General features: G+C 37.6%; 1 protein-coding gene across 1 annotated transcript; it reads right to left on the reverse strand.

The window, feature by feature from the left end:
- Positions 1–5,687: 5,687 nt before the first annotated feature.
- LOC103402460 (zinc-finger homeodomain protein 3-like) lies at positions 5,688–8,159 on the reverse strand. Its single transcript, XM_008341210.4, has one exon. The coding sequence runs from the start codon at positions 7,040–7,042 to the stop codon at positions 5,912–5,914; it is 1,131 nt and encodes a 376-aa protein (XP_008339432.1). The 5' UTR covers positions 7,043–8,159; the 3' UTR covers positions 5,688–5,911.
- Between the last annotated feature and the right edge of the window lie 4,360 nt (positions 8,160–12,519).

Genomic DNA, 12,519 nt, shown 5'->3' on the forward strand with positions numbered 1-12,519 from the left:
GCTTTTAGGACGTCACCTTGGTAGGGAAGCCATTCTAATCAACATCTAGACATTGTAGGATCCCAACATTGGGATAATAGAAATTGGCCTCAACAACATTAGCTGTGGGGAGAAATGGCCATGACTCGGCCTCAACCATCTCCTAAAATCCTTATTCTGTAGTAGTGGATTCATGATAGACAGCAACTTATTGGTGCAAGGTAGATGGTATAGACAAACTCTGATGTATCCAATCCCTTCCGAGCAACGCCCTATAAGTAGCGCTGATGTCTACCACAAAAAATGCCAACATAATCTTCTTGGATCCCAAGTCTACTTCTAAGGGTAATATCCCCTGTGTTTTGGTGATGGCCCTAGAAAAACTAGACACTGTGAGATCAGTAGAAATAAGGTCTTTTTCACCTCTGCAAAGTCTCTTTACCTGTTTAAGTGGTAGTACATTAACTGCTGCCTCCATCTATCAACACCCTTTTAAATGGATCCCCTTCCCAATGAGTTGTCTCATATATAGGCTTTAGATTGTTTGCTAAGGCCAAACTTGGTTTTTTTAATACTATCTTATTAAAATAAACTCTCTCGGGCTTTTTTTGTGCGAGGTCGGGCAAGTCTGCCAAGCTTGACCCCTCCTTACCAACTTCTTTAATGTTTACAAGAGCCATTTGCTCATGTGCCAAATAATCATCATCCATTACTGCTGGTTGATTTGGTTCTGCACGGAACATGAAGGACAATACATAGGTCATGTTTACGTGAAAGTTGCTAGGTCCAGGTGTTTATTCCTTCCTCTCCCCAATCTGGCACATAAACTTATCTATCTATGCTTGGGCATCTTTGGTTAACTTCAACTCGGGCACTTCCTATTCTCTTATTATGTTGAAATCATGTAGCTGCCTTGGAGTTCCAAAGGGAATATCCTCATGTGGTAGTGGATGCATCCCTCTTTCAGGAGAAATGGTTCCAAAACAAATAGGCTCTGGATTCCAACATGGTGTAGGTACCATCACCATGCTCTCTTGCATTCTTCTTAACACCCTGTATTTCCTTGGATGAAGGGTTTGAGGAACATGATCCCCTCTGCCTTCAGCCTTGCTATTAGCCCTTTCTACTTCTCTCTTGCTTCTCCAATTAGGTCATCTCTTTCCTCCTTGGATAAACTCCTCGAACTTAACATTCTCAAAAACTTCTAAAATAGCAGGAATTTTTAGTGAGTTCATATGAGATGCCATCATTTCTCTAATAGACTTTCCGTCTTTGCCCAATATGTACCATTTTCAGCCCAGTCGAGCTGAATTCACCTTTGTAATTGGTGGTATTGGGCTCATGGTTCTTTCTCGCCTTCCTTGTCTTATGTTGCTGTGGTTGGTTGGTTGAGGAGTCTTAACATCCACCTAGCGTGGTAACCTCACATTTTTATGTTCCACTTCTTCAGAGGCTTCAAAGTTTATAAACATTTCAGATAGACCCTTAGGCTCTGAATCTCTTCCCAACCTCTAGAACACATTCTTAGTAGTCTTCTTATTTGTTTCAACAGCCCGGAGAATACTCATGCGGGCATCTTGTTCTTCTATCTTTTTCCTTCCAACCAACTCTCGATCAATGATGGTGCCTGATGTTAACACCTCGAGCTCACATTCACATTGACATCTACTACACAAAACTACTCATTTGACCACAACTGTTTGGGGCCTGTCGGGCAACCTTATGCTGCTTTCTATTGGCCTACATGCTTGCTTTTTGTTTTTCTCCTTTTTCATCATCTCAACCCAATTAAGATTTATCATGTTGATTGGGGCTTCAAGGAATGGATCTGTGTCAATCATCATGTTGGCCTGGGATTTTTCCAGCAACAATTTCCCTTTGACTATAAGGTCTTGGATTCAATCTCTAAACTGCACATAATTAGCAATGAAGTGATTTAAGGTATAATGGACCTTGCAATACTTTTTTCCTCTAAGTTCTTTAGGTTTAGGCATCTTCTTAGTGTTGTCGGGCAAGATTACCCAAGCCCTTACTAGTTCTTCATAGATGTTTGCGGCCTTAGTTAAGTTAAAGGAATATGACTGATACTTTGGAGGTTTCATAGGTACAAAGCCTCCATCGTTCATCACGATCTTCTGGTCCTTGATGGGTTGAACCAATCTCTTTACCATCAAAGGTTTAAATGGAGTGGTCATCCTCCATAGTACATAACTCTATCCCTTTTCCCAAGCTGTTATCATTTTCTCCTGCCTCTAGGCCTTCAAACTCCAGCTTATGTATTGGCGCTTTACTTTTATAAAAATGGGGCACTTTAGATGAATGCTTCACTTGCTGTTCTTTGGTCAACAACTTCTCATACTTAGTGACTGCAATTACCAGCTTCTAAAGCTTGTTAAACCACACATCATAGAACTTCTTCCTCAAAGGTAGTCTCAGAGCCTTCTGGGCAATGGTTATAAGTTAAGCATGGTTGATTATGAACTGGTATCTCATCCTGGTTTTCCTAAACCTCATCATAAAATCCTTCGTAGACTTATGTTCATATTGCTTCACTTCCACCAAATCATTAATGGCCATTTCATGTTCCACCTTATAGAACTGCTCATGAAAGGCCATTTCCATTTACCCCCAGTTGGCAATGGAATTAGGGGGTAACATAGAGTACCATTGGGAAGCCAAGCCTACCAGTGAATTCTTAAACAATCTCATTTTGTAATTGGGGTTGTCCTTAAACGCCACACAGTGATTTGAAAATTTGAAAATGTTATCTCTGGAAGATACATTATAGTCATCCCCGTTGAAAGTTGGGAACGCATGCATTTTGAAATTAAGAGGGAAAAGATTATGCTCATCAATGTACTTAGGATAAGGTTTATGATATGTTATCCTAAACATCGGGCGGGCCTGAGGTTAAGCATTTTGTACCACTATTCTCCTTAATTCTGCCAACTCATTCCTGAGTTGTTGATTGGCCATATTATCGTGTGGGGGATAAGAAGTCCCCTACTTCGGGCTATGATCGATGCTCGAGAATGCTTCCCTCTATGTGTCTGGTTGCTTTAATCTAAATTCTCATCCTCCCTTATTAACTAATGATGGTGGCCTGTAAGGAAGAGGTTTGCTCCCAGCTATGGATAAGCCATTTCTGCTTGTTTCTCCCACCAAGTTAGACGCACCAATCTTTATCCATTCCTGCCCGATCTGCCTTTTAACATCTGGTGATGGTGGCAGAGGATCGGGCAAACTTGTCTCTTGAAACTCTTCTTTAGGATCTTCCTGCCAACTGGTTTCAGCCCATTCCTTCATTTTTCCTTTGTTCTTCTTTTCTTCAAGTAAGGGTTTTAAGTAAGGGAAACTGAGGAATTGCTGGTTCCTTTTCTAGGCTTGCCTCCATGATTCTTTCATTGACAAAACCGTCTTTTGGTGTAGAGTACTCTAACTCCAACTTTCTTTGTAGCATTCCTGTTAAGGAACACAGCCTGCTAACTTCTCTTCTGGTTTCTAAAGATATATTCTCCATACTCCTCAATACTTGTACCATGGTGGCTTGCAAATCTTCATTAGTGACATTTCCACCCAACTTCTCAGAAGAGGTCGAGCTTTCTAAGATCCCCGGGGATGTGTGGTGAAGGAAAGTCCTTTGGGTGATCTGTCATGCCTACTCATGTTGGACAACGAGGTTGCCTAAATTCCACCTTCCACATGAACGTTCGATTCTTCATTCGTCTTGGCATACATTATTACAAAATAAGTCCTACCAGGCATGCCAAAATTATGTTCGGACTAGATCTGTCCCTCGCACAACTCCCTTAAGTCTTGCTTGTCGGGCAAGGTTTGCTGATTGGTGTACTGCAATATGAATTTGTTATTAGTTTGAATGGTGCCTTTGTGGGGCTTTTGTTAGGCCTTGAGGCTCACAATAAAAACTAATATGGGTCTGAGCGTGTCACCATTATCTTTGTATAACATATTGTTCTTTTGTTGTTGTTAAATGGGTTGATTACTTGCGCCACAAGTTGTTTAGACTTCTTCGTTCGATTGGATTGTTTACAAATGGGTTAAGTCTGTATAAAGTTCTTTTTCTTACCTTGTAAACAATGACTTTTACTCATAATATCATATGTCTGACTAAAGGGAGTTCAGGGCCCTTCAAACTACTTCTTTGGTTAAGGTTAACAATTAAAGTAGCAAGGTTAATTAGTTTAGCAAGATTAATCATATATGGAACTTTGAATGAAAAGCAGTCGAAAATGATATAGGATCCAATGAAAGATGCATAAAACAACAGATCTACTTTATGTAAGTACAAACAAAAGAGATTCGGGCAAGATTATGACCTTGTTATGCAAGGTTCGTCTTCTTGCAACCACTTCTCTTTGTGTTTTACAGGGGTTGTAATCTTTGGAGAATGAAATATAAATCGGGTTTACTAAAGGGATTCGATACTACAACACAAGGGAAATGTAGCAGAGCTTCTAAAACTTGACAAAAGACGGCTTCTATGGTGGTCCTACAACTAAAAGGGTAAAGTTTAGACAAACTAAAGCTTTCTGGTTTCTTGCTTGCTGGAGTACAAAGTTGGATGTCTTTTGATTGATTGGTTGAGTGTCCTTCTTCCTTGTGGCCTTTGATGCTTTTATAGCCTCTCTAGCTCGACTGTCCAAGCTTCACCTTTTGGTGATGGCCTCAGAGTATGGTGAGCCACCATTTATTTACCTATCCATGGCCTTGAAAAGTACTTTTTGTTGGGGGTGAGCTATCATCTAAGTGTCACTTCTAACATAGGTTTGTTGCCTATTCTTTGGCAAAAAATGATTTTTAATTCTGCCTGAGCTGCCGCCTTGTCCGAGCCCAATCTTCCTTCTACTTTTTGCATTCTTGGGCTTCTGATTGCACTAAGCCCAACATTAAATACCCAATCAAACATTTACGATTGTCAACCACCTATGTTAGTAACATCACGAAACAATGTTACAATCACAAAAAAATAAGAAATTCTTCAAAACCTAACCGTTGAACAAGATGAAGCATTGGAACGACTCCACGAAGGAACCCCAAAGGGCAAAGGCTATATGAATATGTCTTCTTTTGAGTTCTTGCAACAGGCAACATGGATTTTATTGTGTGTGTATATATATATTTATATAGGGAAATAACATAAGGACACAATAGTCTACCCTCCACCTATAGAATCCAAATTAGTTTTGGGAGAAAATAACAAAATTCAACACATTGTTTTGTCAGCATCTTGAAATACTTTAATTACTTGTAAAATGGAAGTAGTTAATGACTAGCTAGATTGCTAGTAGAATATATCCATGCTAACTCACAAAATATACTCCACTTTTCCTTCAACCGGTTGAAATTCCCGGCAAAGTTTTTATCGAGACCCTTTGTATGCGACCTATCCTCAATGTTTGTTTTGTACGTTTTCAAACTCATCATCAATGACTATCGTACTTTGTTTCAAAAAAAAAAAATTCATAAAATATACTCCAGTTTTTGTTTAATTTTTTCTGCCAACCTATAGGTATTAATTATTATATAGTCGAAAACTTACAAACATGTTCAGTATAATTAATATTCAATACAAAAATGTATTAGTAAAGGGGTAATGATGAAGCAACCTCCACCTCTACTGATATCAGTCTCTCAATCCATTATTTCTATGGTGAAATAATGAAACTAACTAAAGCACAGACAGCCAATTGCCAAACCAAGGTTTTCCCAAACTACATTGCATAACCAAGGATGCACCAATGATATTACAGATATAAGAATAATAATTATGAAAACCCAAGAAAATTGGAGATGAAAAAGGAGAACATTATGAATAAACAGAAGAAAAAAAGCCAATGTAAATTACAGATGATAATAATAATGATGAGTACTTTATAAGGGTAGGGTTAAGCAGAAACTAGCTAATCGATGATTAAGGGGCAGGTGGAGGAGGTGGTGGTGGGTTGATCTTGTTGGCTAGGTTGTGTTTGTTGTTGTGCATCCAAACCTTCAGAACTCTTCTCTTGACCCCAATCTCTTGGCAGAAGTTTTGGACAAACGAGTCTTCCTGCTTCTGAATCTTCCACCCTACTTTCTCTGCAAAGTTTAACATTTTCTCCTTCTGCTCCTGTGTAAACTTTGTCCTGAACCTTTTCTTTGCTACATGTCCTACTGCTGGCCTGCTGCCCACTGTCCCACCACCACCGCCACCATGATGACGATGATGATGATGATCTTCCTGCTCATCAGACTGATCTGAAGGAATGGACCCAACCATCTCAATCATCCCCATCCCCATGTTGTAGTTAGACATTATCATCTGGTGCTGGTGGGGGTATTGGGGTGGTGCTAGTAAACTCTTGTGACGTCCTCCTCCTCCTCCTTCATGGCTTAATAAGAATTTCCTGCTGCCAACTCCAGCCGCCCTGTTGATGGTATGATGGAAATTATAATCACAAGAGGAGAGCTGCTGCTGCTCACCTTCAACTTCTTTTCTGTGGAAGTTTCTGTGGCAGTTGCAGGCAGAGCAGTTGAGGGCTTCAATGGTGCCCTCTTCTCCACTGGGCATGAATTCGCCACAGCCATCCGTGGCAGTCCCTCCCATGGCTGCTGCATGGTTCTTGAGGCACTCCTTGTACCTCACGCCATTGTGCCCAACAACTGCTTGTTTCTTATTATTATAAGTGTTGTATTTGTAGGGCACAACATTTGCATTTGCGTTGTTGACATGATCATGATGCTCCTCCTCCTGCTCCTCCTCCTCCTCATGAGAATGATCCAGGCTTGTGGGCATGGGATTAGAGCCGTTAGTGTTGTGGGGGGTTTGATTTTGGGGCACCACTGTTGAGGAGGGAAGGAAATTGGAATGGTTGTTTTTGTTGTTGTTGTGGGGCACGGCTGCTCTTGCTGTTGCTGCTGCTGTAGGGTCATGGGGGCGCTGCTGCTGATGATGATGGATCAGGTGGCCATGCCCACCACTTCCAAAGGAAGTATTTATTGGGATCGGGATCGGGACTGGGATTGTGATTGGGATCTCTCCTTCTTGACTTGAAAGTTGATCCATTATTAATTAATCAATCAGTCTATCCTTTAGCTAGAATAGATAGATGGATCTTTCACTTCTTTTTTCTCTAACTATTATTTTAATGCCAAAAGAGAAGGAACAAGAGAGAGAGAGGAGAGAGAGAGACAAACAGAAGTGGAGGGTTTGAATATGGTGCCAATATATAATTAATCCTTTTGATTAAAGAACACAGTATAGCAATTAATTAAAAGGGTCTTGATTCACGCTTGAGCCACATCCACTTTGACATATATCTCCATAAATAGCTGTATACCAGTAGTAGAACCAAGCTAGCAAATACTACTAGTGTTCCTCTTTCATTAATTTGAAACAGATAGATAGATAGATAGAGGGGACAAGGAGAGAGGGAGGGAGGGAGGGAGTAAAGGAGGTCACCACGCACTCATCAACGACTCCCAAGAAGGAAGATCAACATAAAAGAAATTAATCGATCGAGAAATAGCTGAAGGAGTAGAGAAGATCAGAAAGAATGAAAGAAAGAAAGAAAACAATTAGAGGATGAACTTCCCTTCGAGAATATATGTTGGTATATAGCTAGTTCATGCTCATGCGCTGCTTAAACAATCACCTTCCATTTTCCAATTTTCCACAGGCACAAAGAAGCTGCAAAAAGAAAAACAGTCTTTCTTTGGCTAATTTGGAGGGAGAGAGAGATAGAGAGAGCTTAATCAAATGAATGGTGAAGTATAGAGTAGTTTATGAACAAACCAAAGTAAATCTGATCATTGATTAAGTTAGCAAGGGAAGGGAAACTGATGGAGCTAATGGGTGGTAAAGAAACAAAGCAAGAAATTATAAGAGATCAGTTGTTGGAGGAGAACAGACTCAGAGAGAGAGAGAGACAGAATAGGTACAGCTAAGCTTAACCGTGGAGAGACTAGTTTTGATGGTGGTTTTGCTAGTGAAGCACTAAGTATTAATATCAGCTTACATTACATACTCACTAGTGATGAGTCCTGATGAGGGGCCCAATTAGGAAAGACGAGAGAGAGAGAGAGAGAGAGAGTTAAAGGCATAGCTTTTTTACAGACAAAGAGGAATACACTGTGAGCTTTGGAGAAACCATACCAGTTGAAACTTGAGAGAGCACCCATAATCCAAGAAAAAAAAAAGTGGGGGCGCTTGCTTGCTTAAAGCTTTGCTTGCACTGTCAGGCAAGTTTACGCCACATATAGCGCTGTGTGTGTGTCAGAGAGTGGAAAGGACAAAAGCAATACAATGCCAATTGTCACAGAGAGAGAGAGAGAGAGCCAAATAGGAATTATGAAAAGTAATGTTGTCTCAATGGAAAATTAGCAAAACCTCTGACATATTTCACAATGCTGGGAAGTTCTTTTTGCAATATTGTTTTTATTTTGCACTCCACACTTTTCTTTTAACTTTTAATCGAATAAAATTAAAAGTGAATTAGTTAAAGAACATAATATGAGTGCCTTGTACTTTATTTGAACTCAAAAAGTTTTCTGTGTACCTTCTTCTTCTGCCTTTGTCTTCAATCTTCACACTCTCAAACTCCACTCCTAAGGGCCTAATTAATTGAGCTCCAATTATTAGATAAAATAATGACATGCATGACAGTAATATAATATATATATATATATATATATATATATATATATGTAATGTCTCTTTTTAAACCATATTTTATAAACTATATGATATGGTTGTTGATGATTGAATTATTACTTAAGTATTAATTAACAAGTTGTTTATGTCGGTAACACGTCGCATGATATGCAAATTGGAGTAGGATTCTCTCCCCTCCTCTTTCCATCCCCTTTCATGCCCTCCTTTCACATTCTCTATTTTATCTTTCTCTTTCTATAAAAAATTAATATAAGATGTTGACGTGGCTTAACCATGACCGTTCAAATATGAGGGATGGAAGGGGAGGGAAAAAAAGAGGGGAGATAATCGTACTCCATGCAAATTTGATCTAAAAATTGATCTAGCTAGCATTATCCTATATATATAATTATTATTGACACTCTAAAAATTTAATTGTGCACTACTTATAAGAGTATTTTTCTTTCTAAATATAAAAAATTAAGAGTATATAGTTAAATTTTTAAAGTGCTAACAACATTTATATATATGGAAAGAGATCCTCTCTGGATCTCTTCCTTCAAAGCCCACGGATCGAGTGATCCGGACTTTTGAAATTTGATCAAACGGCTAAAAACAGATAAATTAGTAAAAACTTTTAAAAGTTATAATAATTTTTAACCGTTGGATCCAATTTCAAAGGTCTGGATCACTTGATCTTTGAACTTTAGAGTAAAAAAAGATCCGGAGATGATCTCTTTCCTCTATATATATATATATATACACACACACACGTATATGTGTGCGCGCAAAACCATGCATGCCTGCTACTTTATATATTACTGCTGTTGCCCCGGCACTCAGGTCAGCTCCATGCAACAAATGCCTGTTCAATTATTTAATTCAAGTTTCGTCGTTAACCATTTGGGGGTGAAATCAAGAAAGCCTCATGCTACTCACGTGAACCATTTATATCATCAAATTATCTAATTAAATAGAAGGATTTTGTGATCCTAATTACTTACGAAAATTAACTTGTATATTTCACCGCCTGTAGCTGTCATCTTATTTTTTGTTCAAGATATTGGAAGCATGCATTCCTCTGCAAAGTTATAATTCTAATCAATCAAGATTCTAAGAATATTAGTTTTCTTAATTAAATGACCTTCCCACTCATTTGTATCTAACTTTTCCATCTTCGTTCGCTAACTTATTTTTTTTATCCAAGGGAAAGTAAGGCCTTACTGTGGAGAGAAATTAAACTAAAATGGAGTTTGTTTGGCACTAAACAACAGCTCAGATATGCTAATGGCCGGAGCTTTTTCACAACAGACCCTTAAGCTTTTGATTAATCACAAAATATCGATATATACACACTATTTCCATCGGATGATAAATTGATAATTATGGTTTCTTTGCAAGATTGTTTGTTTACTATGTTGCCACAACGCCACATTTACAGTTTAGAATAAGAGTTCGTGCAAGAACCAATTTGATGTTTTTTCATTAAAAAAGGGACATTTCCTTGTTTAATTATATATGTATATATATGTATGTGTGTGTGTGTGTGTGTATGTATAATATTTGAGAAGAACTTACATGAAACTAATTCATTATTACTGTGATGACCAGGTTCACTACTGTTATACCATTGTTAGAACTCTTATGTGACAAGTGAATCAAACCATTTAATAGAGATATGAAATAACATATATAAAAGGAGATATAATGTAATGTACCTTATACATATTAATTACATGTATAATATAAAGTGAGAAAACTATAAGTATTGTAGAAAATAATGTGGAGGATAGTTACAAGGAGTTGGAAAACTGATGGCAACTGCTATCGGGATAGGTGGAGCAGTTGCATCCCTATAACAAGGGTTTTGATTCCCTTTCTTGGTAAGTTACAAGCTCCTCATTTGTGTGATTGCGTTTCCTATCAAGAGCAAGAGTTCCAATTCGTTTCCAAGAGAAAGGAAGATCTTAATCACATCTCATACATCATGGTTTCATCTTCGAGCACTGTTCTAAAAATTCCCGCCTAGCGCCGCCTAGGCGCTAGGCAGCTGGCTACCGTCCAGATTAATGCCTAGGCGTTTGAAAATTAAGAAAAGGGTGCCTAGACCTGCTGAGGCGCCCGCTTAGACCATCTAGCCTGCCTAGACCCGCCTAGACACATGTCTAGGTTGCGACTCATTTAGATAGAAAATAGATAACTTTTCTTTTGCATTTTATTATTTCCAATATATTGTAAGAGACTTATTGAACACTTAAATAACACACACGTTATATGTTTGCTCCCTATGTTTTCATTATGTTCCAATACTTCATAATATACATGTCATTCTATTTTCTAGTTTATGATGAAATTATATATATTTTAAGTATAAACAGACACTTATTTACATGAAATACAATAAATTTACTTAAATCCGCCTGGTCCGCCCAGGCTCCCGCCTAGGCACTAGGCCCCAACCCGTCGCCCGACTAGCGCCTAGCGTCTTTTAGAACCTTGTCTTCGAGTAAGTGTTCCATTAACTAACTATAAACTGATGCTTTAGCAGCAATTAGGGTTAGTAATACTGCATGCATTTATTGTAATACGTAGTTCATATAGCAGTTTTGATTTTGATCTCTGTATGAAGTATATCACAAAGGTTGTACAACCATGTGTGTAAGTTTTTTTTTTCATATGACGTTACGTTATTGAACCAAAACTCTACAAAACAGTAAACTCGTTCTATGCAAATTGCTCTCGTAATATTCTTGATCACAACTCACAAGTGGTGGATCATGCATAACATAATGGATTACTCAATACGACAATGATGTCCCCTTGGAAAGCAGAAGACATTGCCATTTCAGTTCATTATGAATCATCACAATCACATGAAGAGAGAGAGAGAGAGAGAGAGAGAGAGAGAGAGCCAATAGTTTTTCACTATCTAATCCAATAGTGATATGTAGTACCTTGACTTAGCAATACGATTACTATATAGTTTGATTTTAATGAATCTTAGTAAAAGTAACTAATCTGAATTGTAGTAATATATTTTGTACTACAGTTATATATGTGTGTGTGTGTTTTGTGTTTATAAATAAGTGGTTCTTTGTACCCTTAAAGAAAGTCTCTGGACACCCAATCTCTATGGCCACGCGTATTCCAATTTCAAATATATTTTTCACACCCTTCTATAATTGCAAATATGCCAAATATGTCCCTTGAGATGTTATAATTTATTTCTTTATAATTAAACCTAAAACTCAAAAAAAGAAAAAAACTACAACTAAACAATTATAAAATAAACAATTAAAAATAAAAAGAAATTAAATCAACAATAAGAAATCCAATTTGAAGGTCTTGAGAGGGGTTAATACTACGATTTAATAGACATTATTCTCTACTTATAAGTTAGAATTCTTATATTTGACTCTCAAAAGTAATGAATTCGATACTAAAATTATAGTGGCTAGCTCATTGTGTAAGCTTAACTCAAATTCTCACACCTTAAATATATTGTGGGATAAAAAAAGTTATATATTGAGTATTGCTAATGAGACTTACTTTTATGAGTAATGCAAGTGATGCTACATATGCATATGTTTATGATATATATAACACAAAAATTTTGATAATAATTATGATATATATATATATAAGGGTTAGGATTCGGAGATACATTTTTTTTTACACAATGTTGGCATACGTTTTTGTAATTCTTATTCTGTAACTTTTTTCAAGGATCCAAACCGTTTATATTTTAATTAATCATTCATAGATCATCCTTAAAAAAATTAAATAAATCTAAAACCATTAAGACATTTGTGACGACCCGTCCCTAATTTTCCTATATAATTCCTCCCCTAGTATGTGTATTGACGGTTATGCCCTTATTGGCAGTGACG

The sequence above is a fragment of the Malus domestica genome, chromosome 15, assembly GCF_042453785.1.
Source record: "Malus domestica chromosome 15, GDT2T_hap1".
Classification (NCBI taxonomy): Eukaryota; Viridiplantae; Streptophyta; class Magnoliopsida; order Rosales; family Rosaceae; genus Malus; species Malus domestica.